The sequence below is a fragment of the Homalodisca vitripennis genome, chromosome 6 (genome assembly GCF_021130785.1).
Source record: "Homalodisca vitripennis isolate AUS2020 chromosome 6, UT_GWSS_2.1, whole genome shotgun sequence".
Classification (NCBI taxonomy): domain Eukaryota; kingdom Metazoa; phylum Arthropoda; class Insecta; order Hemiptera; family Cicadellidae; genus Homalodisca; species Homalodisca vitripennis.
In genome coordinates, this window is record NC_060212.1 from 34,273,137 (window position 1) to 34,294,021 (window position 20,885).

Sequence of the window (20,885 nt, forward strand, 5' to 3'; positions counted from 1 at the left end):
TCCAAGTATATTTTAAAAAATCTCAGAGTGAATAATAAAAAACAAATACTGATAACAAAGTTTTTACAAATCTAAACCCTTGCAATGGTATACATTTTCTCTGAACTTACATTAATTTTATAGCTATGATTAAAGCTTTTTATCAAACTCTTAATTAACAGGTTGACTGCCATTCCCGTTTTGGATGTCTTTGCCCTGAGGCCACAATTTTGGTACTAATGTAATTTGTATAAACTGGTTTTTTCATACATTATTAACTGCAAGAAAGTAAATTTAGTGACAATTTTTAAAAAATAACAATTTTTTAAGTGAGTACCATATTTGGTACTCATGGCCTGTGGCTGAACACGAGTACCAGAAATGGTACTCATAGCCTGCGGGTGAAGAAAATATTTGTATCTCCTGTGTTGTATTAGAAGCAAAAATAACAAAAAAATGAGAATATCCAATAATTATTTACAATAAAAGTGTTGGGCTAAATAAATATGTACTCAAAATTCATTTAAGAAAATCTAATATCAACATTTTATTATACAACGTTGAACCATACATCAGTATAGGTGTAAATAAGTATACAAACTCATGAGACAGAATGAAATATTACAATTGTCTGTTGTTAGCCTAGAAATGACCCATTTTTTAAGTTGCACTAGTGCATTGTCAACAAATACACATAACCAACAAATCCCTTCAGCTGAAAAATAAACAAAGCAAAGTGCTGGTAACTGTCACATAACTGAAACATAAAATTACTTGCTAAAGTCATAAAAAGCTTAAACATGTGTGTTTTTATAAGAAACACCATTCTAAAAAAAACACTTAATCTATTTATTGCTTAAAAAACACAAATAAATATCAGTCAGATTTTTGAGTGTGGTGAGTACCAAATATGGTACTCACGGCCCCAGGGTGTAAACTACTGAGTACCAAATATGGTACTCATGGCAGTCAACCTGTTAATTGCTACTAAAAACCAATTCTGAATGTAATTTGTACAAATTTAGGATTTCTGTGTAGTTTTCAGTAGCAGTTGTTACCTGATAATAACTCAAGACTCTTTACAACTTTTCTCCAACCTTCCCACATAGGCAGATTCACAACAAGGCCACAATTATAAGGCATACAATTACAAGGCCATAATACAATTGAGATGTAACGCTCAATCTCAAGTTTTCCAAAAGTGGCATATGGAAACCCAAACATCAAACTTATACCATTTTACTTACAGAACATGATAGAGTACTGTAAATTTGGTTACTTATTTAAATTATTGGCCATTTTGAGGAAATAATTGTGTCTAACTTCACAAATGAAACAAAACGAAAAAAAAGATGATTTGCTTATGGCAAAAAAATTAATCCTGTGAAAAGAAACTAGAAACCAACATTTTGATACTTTTAATAAAAAAAATCGCAGCTGCTATTTAAAAAGTATTATTTATTTTTTTATTTTTGAAGAGTCTGCCTCTGGAGGAATGTTATTTCAAAAAACTTAAATATCACAAAAGAAATTTAATTTTTAAGTCTAGAATGTGCCATCTCCATGGGATCACACGGATTTTCATGGGATTTTCATGTCTCCACATGGGATCTGATTCACAGTGTATTTGACATATTACATATGTTTTCAGTAAACCTAAACAAAATATTAATATTTAAATATAATCTATTTTGTAGTTGTTTTCAGTATTGAAATATGTATGATTTTTTTAGAATTAAATTGTCAAAAACAAAAATATTTTAAGGGATATTTGGTAAGGTGTTACGAGATCTGGATAGTGTGATTGGAGGATTACATAAAATTTAAATTAAACAATAAAACAGATAAAAAAATAAAAAGAATTAGCTAAACCTTGTCCTTAATAATTTTTTTCTTGCAACTGTTGTATAAATCAAATTAAGCTCACTGTTAAAAAAAAAAAAAACCTCAGAATTCCCCATATCTACTGTGACATCTTTGAGATATCTCGCGTTTGACAGCGAAAAGGTTGAACGAATGGTATCACACATTGTAGTCAACCGAGGTCAATGGCAACTGTAATCTTAATTTAGTCACCTCATCAAATTAGCTAACACAACAATGTGAATTATGTCAATTGCTATGTAGGACAAGGCATGCAGTATGTTTGTTCACGCTCATCCGATTATAACAGTTATGTAACAAATGTGATTATTTTGCTTCAACGGTCCACAATATCTAGTTAGTTCATCAGTGGCATGACACTAGTCGTACGTGTGTATTATCTCAAGTGTGGGACATTGCTTTCTTTATGTAATTGGTACTACGGTCTTGGAAAGGATATACATAGGAGATGGGAGATGAGGTTATTATTAGTAGTAGAATAGATGAAGGACACCAAAAATTGTGACAAATTTTGGAGGGAGGGAATTTCATTGTAGGTAATGGATCCAAGAATATCTCAAATGAAAATCTTGGTTGGTTGTTTAAAAATATATTAAACTTAAAACACAGTTAGGAATAGCAAAAATGTTGTCAGAACAAAGTACTGTACATGTAAATTTGATTTGTTACTGTACTTTGTTGCATTAATGTGAACATTTAAATTTAAAATACAGTACAGTAAATTAGTTTTTAAAATTAATGAATTTTTTTATCAGTATGGCTATTTGATTTATGCTTATTTCCTCTTTTAGTTGTCACTTTGTTTACGCTGCACTTTCATTAAAGGATATGTCTTGTGCTGTCCTCATCTTTGTCTATGGAAGCTAACTATGGCCAATGGCGTAGTGTAGCGGGTACAACGGTTATCACAAGATAACCGGATCAAGCAACGTCGAGTGTGGCTGCTGCTTGGATGGGTGACCGCTGAGCGATCTGTCCTTGCAAGCAGTCCGCTTGCCCGGCCATTGGTGGTGGTTCGGAAGTCACCTTTAAGCCGTTGGTCCCCAGGTTGTGTTAGAGAGGGCTTCTTAACCCTAACTTCACCTGGAAAAAATAAGACATCTTTACTTTTTTTACTTTTAACTATGAGCAGAATGGTTGTACAGTCACCTTCCCCCAGGGTGGCATCTGACCTTCTCTCCTTAAGTAGATTGGTTTCTCCTCAGGTTATGGATCTAAATATGGGATATGGTCACCTGAGGAAGCATCTTCACGGAGTCGGCATTCTCCGGGAGGATCTACTCTGTAGAATGTGTAATGGGTAGGAGGAAACTGCTGAACACCTGCTTTCTGAGTGTCCTACAATAGCAAGAGAGCGCTACGCCATCTTTGGTAGTCTGGAAAATTGTGGTGAATTTCCTCAGGAGGATCTGATCGGTTGTTTCGGTGGTTTGTAGAACTGCTGAAATGTAAACTGGATGGCCTCATGGTATACTTCCAGGTTGCGCAAATGTCTTTGAGGCTTAAGTGTAGGCAATAGGCCCCTCCTTAGAAGAACAAGAAAAAATACGAGTAAAATGTTTATCAGATTAAAAAAGATATGATTTTCTTACAATGATGTCTTTCACAAAACTGTAAGCAATATCTGTGGCAGGTTGGTTGTTTGCAAGCCTCACCATCATATTGATCAGCATCTCCGGACTCCTCTGTGTCGCTGTGGTTCCTCTGCTGCAGAAGTCCTTCATCAGTCAACTCATCAGCTTCCTCGTGGCTCTGGCAGTGGGCACACTCCTAGGTGATGCATTCCTGCATCTTGTCCCGCACGTAAGCATGCCACCCTGGTCCAGTATTTCTTATAGTAGTAATTTGTCGTAACAATACTTGTCTCTCACTAGTATAAGAATTCATCTTGCTTTATACAAGGTGTCACAATAATATTACAATTTTTATTTTTGGACTATTCAAATGTTAGGTTTACAATATGTTAACCAGCACACTGTATCTTAACGACAAATAAAATAGACATCAACCAAACACGTACTTAAAAAGGAGTGAAACACACATAGTCGGAAGGCATCAATCTATTCCAACTAAAAGGCGTGAGATAATGCGCTATTTCCATTTTCCATTCTTTCCTTAGATGGATTATTAATCGTTCGCACAGCACACAAAATTTATTAACTCTCCTAAAACGTCAAGGCAATAAAAAATTCTTTTTTGTTTAAGTTCAAAGCTAATTTTTTAATAGCAAAATTATAAAAGGTAAAAGTAAAAAGAGTATAAAACAGGACATTTTACTTAAAATTAGCATATTTATTGATAAAAATAAAAAAATTAATATTTACAAAACTGTTTATTTCAAATTAAATTAAATGCACTATAAAACAAGATAAATATTTCAAACTAATCACAACACTACTATAATATGATGAAGAATAATAACGAGATAAGTAGTAGACTCGCACTAGTAACAACTGAGAAAACAGTAATACACGCTACGGATATGTTTGGTTATGGCTCTGTAGGAGACACAGAACTGACCAGCAGGTGGTCGGAGTTAGACAAAGTGGCGCTTCCCTCCCCCTGCAGCATAGTGAAGGTCGTTTATAAATACTTCCTTGGCAACCGCGATAAGCACCGAATGTGCACTGGGTATTTCAAAGGCCTTTTGTGGACTAAAACACTCTCCAAGAGACACAATCTATAATATCGGACATAACTTTATTTAGTGTTTTGGTCAAAGTATACCATTCTAATGTAATTCTATGGCGTGGGAAGGGTTAAATAATTTCCCAGTTCTCAGACGTCCAGGCTAGAAACTGAGAAAACCTTTCATTGCGCTTGGTCCTTAAAGAACTTCCGGACTGCTTCCAAATTGACGGATATTCAGGATGATGGGTTAAGGGTAAAGACCATTTCTTATAGAGATCCTACGTCATATTCAACATAATGGGTTTCAGGAGGATAATAAGGGGAGGCTAGCTCTTCCAGTCTAAGCAGGCAGAGGTGATACTTTGACCTCTACCACTTGAGTGTATTTTAGTCAAAATTTTCATCCACGTATGGATGTGTTTTAGAAAAATTTGGCATGATGGTGTATTCAATAATGATCTATATTTTTCTTTCTACGATTTTTACCTAAAATAGTTTTAACTATGCTTTGTTGTTTGTGTTGAATATTTATTATTTATACACATAACATGATTGGTAGCTCTTTATGTTTGATGCAGATAAAATCCAAATCCATTTCCAAAATAATATGTGGAACAGTTGGCAGTCGTTACACAATCTGTTGTTGCAGGCTCTGGAGTCACATTCCCACGAAGGACACACAAGCCACACAGATTCTATACTGAAAACTGGACTCATGTTCCTCACAGTTGTCTTCTTCTTCACTTTTGAGTCGGTTTTGAACGTTCGTAAGAACAGTGAGGTAAGTACAAAATGTACTCTTAATGTGTGGATTTAGGACATTATGAATGAAGTAATGCACTTTATTATTGGAGAGATTAAGGTACAGTGTTTTAAAATGATCTCGCTTCCATATCTTTAAGTTGTGTTTCATTTGTTAGTCACTGAAATACTCATTGAAATTAATATTGATTACATTACCTTATATTATATTTTGATTACAATGTCAAAATATTGACCACTCAATTCACATTTTTTTAACAAAGTAAAATTTAACAGAATAATCACAAGTATTCATATAAAAGAAATTCGTGATCATATCAAAATGTTATTGTTTTTTAAAATATTTTTCTTGCAATTTAATGGAAAAGTACCTGCATTGTAGTTCTTGACATACCAAATTCTCCTTGAAATTACAAATAATGTTTCAGTCTCTTAGTGGAAAATGTGTTTGCCTCTTAAATAACAAATTTTTTTCAGAAAGTGAATACTGTATTTCATTGATTAACATATATTATGTAAGTTACTCTAAATTGGCATACAAGTATTTACAATTAACAATGCACTATCAGCACAATATTGATAAGTGCAATATTTTAATTAAAATTGGATATTTGTTAATGTACTGTATGCTAAATAAGACATTCATACTAATCACATTAAATGGTTAGCAAGAACAATACACCTTGGGTTTTCCTAGATCCTTTAAATTTAAACTTTGCAAAACGTTTATTGTTTTTATTTTAGTTTTCATCTGTTAATGAGAAAAACTGTGTGTTATTAGTTTTTATGTGAACAAGTTTTTAAGAATTACAATTTTTACAAATAATTTATTTATTGTGTGAAACATCCTTTTTTAACCCTTACCGCGCTATGCACTCAAATGCTAAATGTACTCCCAAAAAGCTGAAAACTTATGTAAAAAATACAAAATTTAAATTTTAAAAGCTATGTTTGGTTTTAGGTTCTGTAATGTTAAAATAAAACAAAAATTAATAAAATTCTAATTATAATGTTGTATTAGCAAAATTATATACATATTTGTAAATAAAAAAATCAAAATTTTACCTAAAAATTTTCTTTTTGTATGATATGCTTCAAAACAGTCTTCTACATGAAGTGCTGGGGTTGATGTGCATGTTTTGCAGAAATATGGTGTGTCACGTCTATGTCCGTTCTGCATACAAACAACACACCTTCTCCTTTTTTCTGCCTTTGATGGGAAATGCCGCCCACTTAGCCGCTCGTGAAGGGGCCCAGCTGGCGCGCGCGCCGTCGTCTCTTCTCTCTCCGTAGACTTGCCTTCTCTGCCACACAAGATCTTCAACAAGGCTCTCCCTGAATTCCTCATGTGACATTGGTCTTCGGCCGTGTGTAGTTTGTATACTCTTATACAACAAATAAGAGTTTACAATTGCTACTTCTAGTAGCCAGAAAAATATTTTCCTATACCACTTCTTTGTTTTGCGCATGAATTGGTAATTGGATATGAAGTGGTCACTTCTATCAACAGCACCCATGTGCTTTGTATAATCTAGGACGACATTAGGTTTTGGTATTGGAGGTTGATTGGGCCATTTACTTGGAACAATTGTCATATCGTTTTTGCTCCCTTTGCTCTTAGTGCTGAGCATGGTAACAACTCTCTTGTCCCTCCAACTCACAACTAAGGTGTCTCTTTTTTCGGTACGAAAATAAATCACCTTTTTTCATTTTTTTTTTATATTTTTCTTTGAGTCCACGTGGCATTCCAACCCTATGCGTCATTACAGTGCCCGTGAGATGGCAATGAGTTTTCAATTAGCTCTGCGGCTAATTCCGGACTTGTATAGTAGCGGTCGGTATATACATGAAGACCGCGTTTGGGATTAGTTAAATCTTTATAGATTACAGAATCACTGAGAACTTTCACAATTTGAGTGGTTTTTCAATAGATATTGAACCAGAAATCAAGGTTTCTTTTCCAAAATATGGAATGAAATTTATAAACATAACCGTTATCACAGTCTGAGACAACAAAAGTTTCATTCCAAATTTTACAGGTTTCTGAGGGTTATAAACCTTGAAACTAATATTTCCCTTGAAGGAAAACTGTGCTTTCATCAATAGCTACGGAATTAGTTGGATTATAAAACAATTGACACATTTTCTTTTATATGATCAATAATAGGTCTCACAAGAAACCCTTTATCTCTTGGTAGTTGCGTTTCGTTGTGGTTAAAATGGATGTTCCAAAATATATTGAGAAACTCGTCCTTAGAAAACACATCGCTGAAAAATGGCATCCGCTTAACCCACTTAGTAGAGAAATAATTTATTTATATTAGACATAGTTAAAAGGCCCATGTTGATGATAACTCCTAAGAAAGCTTTTCAAATCTACTTCAGATATGTCTGTCCATTTTTGTAGGCGAGAATTTGGGTGACAACAAACGTGTTTTTTTTGTATTAGCAAAATAGTTAGTCTCATCACAAATGTATTTTAACAAGTCATCATTAAAAAATAAAGCAAAATAGTCCATTGGTTTTGTCTTATGATCAAAGCTGGTGGGCAAGTTAGGCCCAGTATTTACACTATAAATCGGAATAGTAGTAGAAGGTCCTTGATCGAAATTGGTTACATCTATCCATTCATTATCATTTGTGGGAATAGGCCTATAGTTCCTCATGAAAGTTGACATACCTGGTAATCCGTCATTATTTTGATTACCGCCACTAGTACTTGGTAATCCTTCATTTGGAACACCACTTTCACTGTCTGTGTCACTGTTAGTTATATTGTGCAAAATCACATCGTCCATATCGAAATCTTCTGGTTCATTTGGATAAAAAGCACTCGAAAAGGATGTGTCCATTATCCCCTCAACAAAACTATCAAACTCCGGATCGTCTGGATTCGCCATATTTTCACAAAAGAAACACTAATACTAATAAAAACTAACTGATACTAAATAACCATTATTATAACACATAAACTACATCACACTACAAATAAACACTACTATAAAAAATTTCTTTGTACACTAAAATAATATTGTAACTGAAATAAAAATAGAAAACGAGTAAGCAACGATCCGTAGTTGAAAGCGAGATACAAGTGACTGACGGCTGGCAGTACACGCACGAAGACCCTGAGTCAACCGCGCTGCCTGGAGTGTCGCCGTGAAGCTCCAGACACAAAAACAAATAAATAATATTTTGTCTGTCGACAAGGAACGGTCCGTGTCCACGTGTTGGGTTGCCCAGGCCATAAATCAACCTTCCCCTTCGTTCTAGCACGTTTGTTGTAAACAACACGTCATTTGTAGCCAATAAACTGAATGCACTCAGCATCTGAGTTCACAGCGTTTCAGTAACATGTGAACCTCACTCAGCGTTTGAGTGCATCGCGCGCGGTAAGGGTTAATTTTTTTATCTCTCATAAATTTCTCTTACAAAAAGAAAACTAGTACACTTTTTTGTTAGTTATTATCAAAATAAGCAAAGTTGATTTACTGTGGTGTTTTTGTTTAGACAAAAAAATATTTTCTTGAAACCATTGAAAAAGCTTATGAATTATTTTAACATCCATGAGTAATTAAAAAACCAGTACATGTTTGTAAGCCAACTATTATGGAAAATACAAAGTTTTGTTTGCTATTCCTTTATTGGTAACAACATATTCCCTGTACCTTTTGAGACCCATTCTCTCTGAAAGCACGTATTCCAAACTTATTTGAGACCCATTCTCTCTGAAAGCACTGATTCCCAACACCTTTGAGACCCATTCTCTCTGAAAGCATGTATTCCAAACTTATTTGAGACCCATTCTCTCTGAAAGCACTGATTCCCAACTTCTTTGAGGCCCATTCTCTTTGAAAGCGCTGATTCCCAACAATTTTGAGGCCCATTCTCTCTGAAAGCACTGATTCCCAACTTCTTTGAGACTCATTCACCCTGAAAGCACTGATTCTCATCATCAGTTATAATAGTTATATTCAGTTATAATAGAATTTTATGAAATTCGCTGTAATAATTTTTCTGTTCCCACAGGAGGACAACAGAGTACAAGAGAAAGTGACGTATGTGCCAATGTCTTCTGTGAAAGTGAATGACAACGAAAAAGGTTAGTTAACTTTAGCTCAAAATACTATCTACAGCAAAGTTAGTTAGTTAAAATATTTATGAATTTTCATGTGCAATAAATGTTTTGTGAACAAATTTTGTAAATTTTAATTATCAGGAGCATAAAGTATAAAATGAAGAGATTTTGATTTTAAAATTGTACTTAATGATTTAATTTAAAGTATCAATATTAAATAAAATAAATGAATGTGCAGAAATGATGATGGAGAATGGAACCCAACACACTCATTCGCACCACAGTCATAGTGACAACAACATTGCGCTCATGGTAGTGATGGGAGATGGTCTACACAACCTGACGGACGGATTGGCCATTGGAGCTGCCTTCAGCGGAGGCCTGGCCCCCGGATTCGCTACAGCTGTGGCCGTCTTTACGCACGAGTTGCCACACGAGTTGGGTTAGTAGTGGTGTTATCCTAAAATACCATTCACTGTTCTAATATTAATGTGCATTGAACGCATAATCTTGACAGATTTCAAAAACTAGATGTTTTAAATGGTGTGTGAGATTTTTCTGCAGTGAGTATATAGTGTTAAGACCCATATAGGATTAGTTAACACATTCATGACGATTAATTTCCTGACTTTTTTGTGTGCCGTCAAATTTTTCAATAATAATGGAAAAAACCGTAATCGTTTTTTTAATATTAAACATCTTAAGTATAACTAAACAACAAACTTAAGTAAAAGTATGTAGGCTTTGCAATTTTGCACAAAAATTATTTCAATATGTTTTTTTCAATGTTTCTCCGTGTACCCCAAGGTGTACCTAAAAAATTAAGCGATTGTGCGCCCAACGAGGTACACAATTGTCTGAGGTTTTCATTTAAGCGCAGGATCAAATTGAACAAACAACCAAGACAGGGAAACAATAAAAACGCAATAAGGAAATGCATAGCAATGTGTAACTCCATCGGGGGCACAATGCGTTTTATGAAAGCCCGGTGTGTACCACATCTGGTACACAATGGCAGTTGTGAAAGTTTGTGTATCCGATGGGGTACATGCAGTTTTAAACCCTTATTGTTAAGTCTAGAATTATGGGAGGTGACTTGCTTAAGAGACATAAAGATCCAAACGTTTAGTTATTTCCAATATTTTTATGGATTATTCAGAAAAAAATCATAAACTGTGTTGTACTTTATCATTTAAATTTTCCAACAAAAAATGTTTAGATGAATATTAATTATGTTTAAAATTAAAATAAGGGCGTAAACTGCATGTGGTCTAACATTGTTCTAATGGAGAAAAACCCAAGATCCAACTCCAAGATTTTGATATGAAAAACTCCAACATTTTGATATGAATTTTATCCAATACAAGTCCTATTAAAAGGTTTATTTGTTGTAGGAGACTTTGCTGTGCTGATCCAAGCGGGCATGACGGTGCGCAAGGCTCTTTTCTACAACCTGGTCTCCTCCGTTCTCAGTTTCCTCGGCACCGCAGTGGGCCTCATTATCGGCAACTTTGGTGATTCCACACGTTGGATCTACGCCATCACTGCCGGCTCCTTCATCTACATTGCACTCTCTAACCTGGTCAGTAATCTCTAGACTGTGGGGAATGTATTTTTTTTAAAGATCTAAACTGTAATAAAGTCCTTGTAGCTATTTCTAGAAGAATTGATCAGATTAATGCAGTGGTGTATCAAGGGGGGGGGGCATGAGGGAGATATTATCTTTCCCCCAAACAGTCCTAAAAATGTAAAACATACACAAATAAAAGTAATAAGATTCGTTTCAAATCCAGCAGTGAAATGTTTTATTTTGAATGAGGCCTATCTAATTTATTTAAATTTATATTTAGAATTATTCCATACCTCCCCTCGGATTGGTTTGCTCTTCAAACAGATTTATCTCCCCCCAAAAGCCAAGTTCTAGTTACACCACAATGAAATGATAATTGTCATATTCTTCCAAATAATTTTTACCTCAGAAAGGAACAAGTAAACAGTGATTTTTTTAATTGTGACCATAATGATGTTAAGCAATTTCCAGCATTATTGTTTGCCCAGCACAAAATTTAACTCTTCAGCACTCTAATCGTTTAATGTTGGTTGGTGTCTTCCTTTCTCCTGTCATGAATTTTCTTCAACTGCCCCCACTGTACCCTTTTTTTTTAACAATGGTTTTCTCCTATTCTACTCACTTAAAGGTGACAAATTAATTATATTTAAAAGAGACAATTTATTGTCTTTTCAGTGACAATTCTCTGTATATTGAGATTATCAATGTGTTGTATCCAATGAAGAAGATAATTGGACAACTATCAATTATCGGTTGGTAGCACTGATGTGCTTTTTTTTGTGCAGGTACCCGAGATCAACAGACAGAAGGCATCTTACTGGACCATCCTTCTGCGACTCAGCGGCATTCTCTGCGGCGGTGGACTGATGGGCTGCATCGCACTGTACGAAGAGGATATCCACCAGATGTTCCTATAGCAGACAGCATCCTGTCCACTTTGTACATATCCATTCCATGTATTGTAGCAATAATGTAAATTAGTACTGTATATATTATCTGCTTGGTTTTTGTGATCTATTCAGCCAGGTCGGTGTATTCGCCTTTTTACAAGGTTTTATTGTAATAGACAGTATTCGGTGAAAGTTAACCTCTGAACGATAGAAGTAACCACACGTTGTTTCGTAAATATATTACGATAGGTTGGTTTAAAACACCAAATTTTCAATGCAGAAGAGTCCTCACAGTTCAAAAGATATGAGTGCACCTTTATAGCAGAAATTACAGCACATTTGTTCAGGGCCCAAGAATAGATATGTGCTTTTAAAGTTGGAGGTGATACACTCCAACAATTATTTTTTTATTAAATAATGCCATTTTTAGTTCTTGTAAACAATATAATACGTGTGAACTGATCAAATTATGACTATAAAATGACCCGAGCTTATACACAAACTATGTTGTTTTTAAAACTTAGAAACATTGTTTTTATATTAAGAAATAGATACTTATATACATTTCAGGAATGAAATAATGAATGAGATTTGTGGTTTGTTTGGGATAAAACATCTATCGTAATGGGACAATTATCGGAATCAACAATATTATTTTTGTGGCCAACGGAAGGGATAATTTTGTTATATTTCTTGAACACAATTGGATTGCGTTTTTCTGAAGAATGTTCATATTGTCAACCAAAAAGTTCAATTATCTGAAAAGATAATTCCAGTTAACTTGTATTAGTAGAACACTACCGTTTTCACGATAAATCCAATTAACATAGTGATGGTTTATAAACCAGTTGGTTTTCAGTATCTGTAACAAATGTTACATTTTAATTAGTGTACCAGTATTTTAATTGAGTCTGTGTTAAATTAAATTTAAAACTTTTGTTTTATGTTATAAATTTTAAAATCTAGTTTAAAGCCTTTATTAATTATTGTGGGATTAGTTAAAAAAATGTTTGCCCATTAAAATGAAATAGATTTATGAAAATAATTCAAAATATTCTTAGATAACTCTTCACAAAATAAGCAGTGCGATTTGATTTTATAACGGTGAAAACAACCTATCGTTTTTCCAATATCAATTAACCGTTCGGATTTCTTTTATTACCACAGTCTAATCTTAGCTGTAGTCACAAAACCAGCCGGAGTTGTTACTCTTGTTTTGTTAACCAGTGTAATCATTGCAACAATGCAATCTTGAAACGCTTATTAGGTTTGTTTTGATTATTTTATTGTTTTATATGTAAATATAGACCATGTTTGTGATAAAAACATGATAGTGTTACGGATTTGTGTTTAGAATTTAATATTAAATAATTTTAACTACAATGAATATGTGATATGTGTATTAGCTGAAAAGTTCTAAGATACGGTTGATACACTTTTTCTTTCTTGATGTACGAACAAAGTATATTTAAGTATTGCTTTTGTTTAACATTTTTTTCACATGAGGTGTTAAAAATTTATTTAGAAATCTCCTGATAAACTCATATTTTTTGACAGTGATTTTTATAAGTATATAATACGTAAGTATACCTACATTCTGGGCAGAATTTGCTCAAGTATATTGTATATGTTTAATTTACGAATACTGTTAGACATTTTTTGGCTTAAAATATATTTTTGTATGTAATATTTTCTTAAAATAGGCAAATGATTTTGATTAAAGTTTCATTATGTATTGTCCACCACATGACTAACGAGGTAATAATTGCGTACAGTAGTAAACAGTTTTTATTGCTTAACACTTGCTCATTTTTAATGGTCTCTGTTTGTTTACTTGCATACGATTTGAATGGACAGTATAAAACTAAGAATACGTGAACATGTGAGAGTTAACATTGTTAGAATTTTGAATAGTATTTGACTGAAAATACTCGTAAGACAAAACAGAATTTCGGGGGATTGATCCACCATATCCCCTTGAGTACGCACCTGGCTCTACATAACTTGTGTTAACTAAAACAAGAGCCCCAATACGAGAGCAATCAAACGACATAATTTTGTATATTTTTCAATATATAAGTTAAGTAAAATCATAAATTTAATTTAGAACTTTTCAATATGTATTCGCAAATGCTTGTTTTAAGCATACTGTAATTTTATTAAGATTATATTTTTAAATGTTTACTTGTTGGAATTGTTTTGGTATGCATAACACTTTGATGCAATAAATCTTTTTTTTAAATAATGTATTGAATTGTTATTGTTTATTACCATCTGAATTGTTTATTGTTGGATAAGTGTGACAGTTTGTTTCCCAAAGTTGAGTAACAGGCAACAATGTGACATTGTCACAGAAGGAAAGACTGGTGGAACCAGATACAGACATTGTTGGCCAGATTTCCCGTTGATACACAAATCTACTACATTAATCAATCTCAAAGTATTTTATTGTTTTTTTTTTCCATTGATTGGTCTTTACAAGTATAGCATGTGTTCAAAATATCAATTTCATATCCTGTAATTAGAAAAATGCTATCACACAAATAGATAAAAACTAACAAATTTAAAAAATAGTTGTAAAGGAACGTTTTTCAGTACTTTGATGTTTACGTTTATTTTTTTAAGTTTATCATCTTATAATAATCGTGCTATATACCGCATGTACAAGATTAATATTACATGTATTTTAAACCATTAAATGAATGGTTCTTTTGTAATTTTTTCTGAAACCAGTACATCTTTTGAAGTTATTACTTTTCCTGAAGGGTGACGAAGGTGAAATAGATAGAATAATGTTTTATAAATACATTATAAGAATAGTATTAAGGAAGATACGACACTTTTCAGTGTCTTACTTTATTTTAAAAAAGAGTACAAAATTTGATATTGCTTGGTTGGAAAATAAGGACAAACACACAATTGACTGTATGACGTCAAAGCTGTAGTGACTGTGTAACAGCTGTTATGCGATGCGAGAAAGATGTAGATGACTTATACTAAAATATGGCCACATAAATATTTGTAGAAAGGTTATAGCATATACGTCACATAGAAAATCATGATTTTACGATGTTTTGTGACTCATAAACATGAAACAAAAAGCAGGCAATGTATAGCCCGCTCGTCTTTTTCGGCATAGCCGTCATTGTCTCCTTGGACAATGAACTTTGTGGGCTATAAATAGCCCACTTGTCCTAAAAGGATTAGGTACAAAAAAGGTATAAATTTGAACCAACTTAAAAAAAATTTGTTAACACATTACATCACACCATGTGTACATGACTGACACTATAATCACAATTTGATAATAAATGTGTAAAGCTATGTCCCATTAAAACTAAATTACTATTCTATCATAAAACACAAAATTATTACAAGACAGTAAATTTACAGCCTCACATACTAAAGTATTCTTCAACAGAATAGTATGCTTTCCTCTTAAAAGCCATATCCGTAAATATATTCTATATTTTGTAAGATGTAAGAATTTTGGAAACAGGGTTGAGTTGAAATTTTTGAGAAATATCCAAGTGGAGCGAAAGGAGCTGAAACTGGAAGCCTGGAGTGGATATACTAATTTTTAAGCTGATTTTAAGGAATTAGGTTAGCCAAAGAAACAAAATCATTGATTGAAAGAAAATATTCTTCAGACCCATCCGGTGGTGAGTGCCAATCACGAATTTATAATCCAATGTCATAATTAAAAAGTTATTGCACATTGCAACCCTGTTACGTGTGGCCAAAGTCAAATGATCTTTATTTATATGAACTTCAAGTTTACTAATAAAATACAATACTAAAGGCTTTAATTTTGGTTGTCTTGGGTCTTCCATTCATAAACATCTTAAAGTGAGTAGAATGGCTGATTCTGTAGCCAAAATTGATCTAATCATTCCAAAAAAATCAAATCATCCGTGGCAACACAAAATGGCTGTTTCACTCAATGATACACAGATTTATGAATATTCCCTGGAATGAAAAAAAATGTAATGAAGAAAAACCAGCTATATACTTGGCAATTCATTATGTTATGAAAAAGAAAAGTAAAACAAAAGCAGTAAAGAAAGATAATTTGGAATAAGAAACAAATGAATACATTTGTGTATCACACAACACAAAAACCAAACTAAATAAATCAATCTAAAAAACTTTGTCTATCAAAACTTACAACTTTGTCAAATAATACACAAGTATAAAGATTACAAACAATGAACTATTATTTGTAGTAATTAGTCAAGTGAATGTAATGTAATAGTGGCTTGCAAGTTGAAACCGCTTCTGATTGTACCCTGATGGTGTTTTGAGGTGGGGAAGGGAATTCGTATCCTCTTGAAATCAATATCTTATTTTATTGGGAAATGAGGTTCTTATCAAACCGTAAAATCTTAATAATAAATATCCCTTTCGGCTTAATTGGAGGCAAGGTACTTTTCAAATGTGGATGTCATCTCGAAATGTCGAACTACAGATGCATTATTAGTTTAGACTTTTCATTTGCACATGACGTATAGTACGATGACTCTGAAAAGTTGTTAATATACTGTAACACTTTCAAATACAGTATTTAGAAACCTTAAAGAAACATGATTAATATATAAATTTGTATGTAAAATTATTGACTTGGTTTAATACAATCCATCCAAGAGTTTATCTGTAAACATGTTCATTTATAACAAATCAATGTTGTTGTATAAGTCTAAAGTTTGAATGGCCACTACTTGAAACTTTACAGTGATCAGAAAGTTCGTTACAACAAAAATTACTTGGCAATTTTATAACAAGTTTTAATTTTTATATATGTTGTGAAATACTCCAGATAAAGATTTTTCACAAATGCGAATGGCCAAAATCGTGAAACCATTTATTGGTTGAAACTAGCTTACAAACTTATTCAAGCAATGTATAAGTAACTTAGTACCAAGTGTGTATTGAATCGGTTAGAAATTACAGCATTATTTCTGCAATGTTACTGTGTAACCAATTATTCAAATGTTGTATAGCCACTGTCTAAAAACCCTTGAGAGTTATTAAAAACTATGTAAGAACAAAAAAAAAACACTTTTTTTGTTTAGCTCTATGATGCATACATAATAACTGAGCCATATCCATTTGTTTTCCAAAGTTTGAATGGTTACCACTCTTGCGATATTGAAAAATGTGTAAGGATAAAAATAGTTTTAAAACACTTGTTTTTTTGGGTCTATATTAAAAAACAGTCGAGTTATCATTTGGCAGGAATGCGAATAGCAGAATAGAAATATTTAACACTGGCTTTATATAAATATGGATATATAGTTTACGTAGTAGGAACTCACGCAAGCTGTACAAAATTTAGTTTGGATCTGTTTAACATAACGGCAGTTATGGTATTCACAAATTATTTCCGGAAGGTTGTTCACTACTAAAAATTCTATAAGGTCGCTATTTGGAAATTTTACGAGATATAAAACACACCTAAGAAAAATATGATTTTAAATTATAAGAATCTTAAACACTTTTTGTTTTGCTCTACGTTGTATAATTAAACCCTTCCCCCTTTTGATCATCGCCTTCCTGTCCCATTATTTCAGATGACATGGCGCAGTGCCAAAGAATGAGCTAACATCGATTTTCATGGTAGTACCCCACTTTCATCCGTGCCGGTTTGATGTGTGATTGAGTTTCTCGTACTTGGGACTTGCATTATCTGCAGTGACAATGCCAGGACTGGTCTCCAAGCAACTTCAGGAATGTTTGAACCCTTTTCTTTCCCTTCTTTATTTTTGTATCTACTAATACCTCCCCCACCTGACGAAGAGGATAAATTCCAATCCTCAAAACGTTATGTTACAACTTTTGTAACCATAACGATGAAATCCTGTCAAAACCTTCCATCGTCAATAACAAACTTTAAAGAAAGAATCAGAATTTCTTTAATAACACGAACATTGAGAACAGTTATGAGTCAGAATACAAGAATACTATTGTCATTTATTCACGATTAATTTCTTCATAGAATTCTTGGAGAGTGTAGATGGGGTATACTGTAAGCCACAAATCAAGTGTTCTCTTCAATGCCTTCGCAGTTAGATGTTTAAATTAGTGATGGGAGAATCGAATAGTATTCGAATACAGCCAGAGTATTCACATATTTGAATACATCAAAATGAATTCGAATACTTTTGAAATGAATACAATTTCTCTGGAAGAATTGAATTCAAACCTGGAGTATTCGTTTATTCTGACAAATAGTATTCAAATAAAATATCCAAGAGCTGTATTCGTATTCATATGAGGTTTAAAATGAATACATATATGGAGACTTTGAAAAGAATAATTTAGGGGAGATTCATAATTTGAAAAAATAATTACAAATTTTAATACTTGAAAAAATGTATAGTTAATTGTATAATTATTAAATTAAAAAATACATATTATTTAAGAGTTACAGTTCTAAGCAATAAAGACAAATGTGAATATTTATTTCATATTGTATTAATTTCTTCATAGAATTCTTGGAGAGTGTAGACAGGGTATACTGTAAGCCACGAATCAAGTGTTCTCTTCAATGCCTTCGCAGTTAGATGTTTAAATTAGCTGGGAGCTGTTTTTAGTGTCGTGCTCTTATTGTCAAAAGTTCGGACTGGTGGTATCGAAGCCGCTTTCTGGGTATTATAGCCATGTACTCGGGTTGCGTTGGGGAGTCCAAGCTTATTCACATGTAGTATGAGTTTCCATCACCTTAGTATTGCTTTTGTCAGACGATTGATGTTGACGTCCAAAATAATTATTAGTTTGTGATTGTGCGGTTGGAGTTATTCGAATTAACACATTAACGACATTAGTGTTCTTCCGGATTTCTTTATTTGCCGTGAATTTTTAAATAATAATGACAAAAAACCGTAAATGGGTTTTTACGTCAAACTTCTAACTAAGTATAGCGAGAAAGGTTGTAGGCTTCTTAGTCAAAGTGCAATAGAAGTTTTTAGCATTTGAGCAGTTTTTTCAGAGAGAGTAAGGACTGTTGATGCAAGGAAGTACGGAGTGGTGCAGTGGGCCACCACCATTGACTCACACTTAAAGAGATAAACACAGGAAAAAACGAAAAAAAAGGATTCGGATCGATCTATTCAACTGATTTTGAAAGTAAAAACTTCAAAATTCATAAAAATTACTGCCCACAAAACGACTAATTACAAATTTTAAATAGAAGTTCTATATCATAATTTTTGTTGTAAATACAATAATTTTCTGCTTCTATACATCAAATTCTATGATCACCTAGTTTACAAATTAGTTTTCAAAATTAAATTGGGTTTAAAAATAAGTGAACAAACTGAAAAATTCATTGTTCCTTAGTGGCTCAGTTTGGAACTAATCCCAGTACAATGAACCTTAAGTGCAGTGTATGTAATAAATGTAACATTGGTTAAACCAGTCAAGATTTAGAAAACATATTCAGATACTAAAATCAAATAATCAGATCAAATTTTGTATTATATTTAATTACATCAAATCATTCATAAAAAAGAAACTAGAAAATAACTTGGAAATTTTAGATTTTGAAATAAGAGGTGAAAAAGTGAACGAACACCAAAGAGAGTTACAAATTCAAATGGACTGTAAAGAAGATCCTCGTAATTTATTGAATATTATGCAAGTTAGCATTAAAAATCCTGTTTAGAAAAAATATTTAAATTAAAAGAAAAATCTACATAAAGTGCATGGGTATTTAGTCTAATATTGCATGTGTGCTACATTTTTATCTGTTTTATTTTATTTACTTTTTGTTGTGTTTTGAGGTTGACTTGATACTGTTACTGTGATCATGGGCTTATTTTGAGTTAATTTACGATATCTTCTCAAAATCACTACACTAGATTTAACATTTTAATGAAATTTTTTAATTGCATTTGCATTATAAATTTGGTCAACATCTCTATTTGGTGGCAGCAGATAATACAAATGTTTTCACAAAAATCACCGTTTTACTCTGACAGTCGTCTCAAAACCTTTTCTTTGTAAATAAAAAATTCAGTATTTTGTTAATGTAACTGTTATAGTTTTCAAGTGTCATACATAGGGAAAAAGTCAAACAAGTGCCATTAAATTTTCTTGAAATTAAGAACGAAACAACATAATTATATCACATCCAGTAATTGATTTCATCATTACATAGAACATGTTTGTTGATAAAGGAACATGTGATTCTATTATGAACAAGGCATTTGCTACAAAATACAGGTAGAAAATAACATTTTATCATCTAATGATAAGGAAAAACAGTTCACCTTAACAATTAGACCACATTTGCTCAACTACTATGTAAATATTCTAAAGTGATGTCAAAAATTTGTGTGAAACACGTGTTGCTGAACATAATCTATATACGCGCCAAATACACGTTCACAGTCCACAATTATAATTAATAGTTATTGTATATTGCAAAATAAATCTCACTTGCACGTGGCTGTACAATTTTCATAATTTACAAGCCATAGAAAAGGCTATAACAGTAATATTTTATGTTTGGCTAGCAAATTTAATATTTTAGGACAGTCGGGATATTTTAGTACGTCCACTGTAATCAATGTTTTAATAAACCATGATTCTTCTCCAGCTACCGAATTAGTTTTTAACACCTTCACTGTGGCGCTGTAAATGTAAGAATAAAAGAACACAAAGAAAACTCGAGAAAGGGTCTAACAGAAAAGTAACAATTACATATATTGCTTGTCTCCAGAGACAATCATATGAATTGGGATGAAGCCATTATATTATAATACATTGGGAACCTTATTTTTAAAAAGGGAAATTAATCGAGGTACATAAATTAAAATGGCAGACCAACCAATCAGTCAGCAATCTGTCGAGATTAGGCTGCTTTGGTTGCCAATTTTGAAAAGTAAACTAAAAGAAAACCAAAAATACCAAACAGATTAGATATTTGTAATAAACCAATGCGGAGTCAAAGTATGGATTTAAGAAGTTCATCTAGCATGAACCAATAATAAAAAAAGGCCCACTCCTGTTTCCTCCTTTTTGCCGCCATCTTGTTTCTACCATGACGACTGCTATTTACTATAGCCCTCTGGTCAGTCGTAGGTGGTTG

The 20,885-nt window shown here is 32.8% G+C and overlaps 1 protein-coding gene across 2 annotated transcripts in view; it reads left to right on the plus strand.

Moving 5' to 3' along the window:
* The window catches only part of LOC124364254 (zinc transporter ZIP10), a 30,401-nt gene extending 16,358 nt beyond the window's left edge, over positions 1 to 14,043 (plus strand). For both annotated transcript variants that reach the window (XM_046819593.1, XM_046819594.1), the window contains exons 4-9: positions 3,497 to 3,666; positions 5,144 to 5,275; positions 9,286 to 9,358; positions 9,573 to 9,776; positions 10,729 to 10,916; positions 11,690 to 14,043. In XM_046819593.1, coding sequence (XP_046675549.1) covers positions 3,497 to 3,666; positions 5,144 to 5,275; positions 9,286 to 9,358; positions 9,573 to 9,776; positions 10,729 to 10,916; positions 11,690 to 11,821 — 899 coding nt within the window. In that variant the 3' untranslated portion in view covers positions 11,822 to 14,043. The remainder of the gene's footprint in view (positions 1 to 3,496; positions 3,667 to 5,143; positions 5,276 to 9,285; positions 9,359 to 9,572; positions 9,777 to 10,728; positions 10,917 to 11,689) is intronic.
* Positions 14,044 to 20,885: the final 6,842 nt, after the last annotated feature.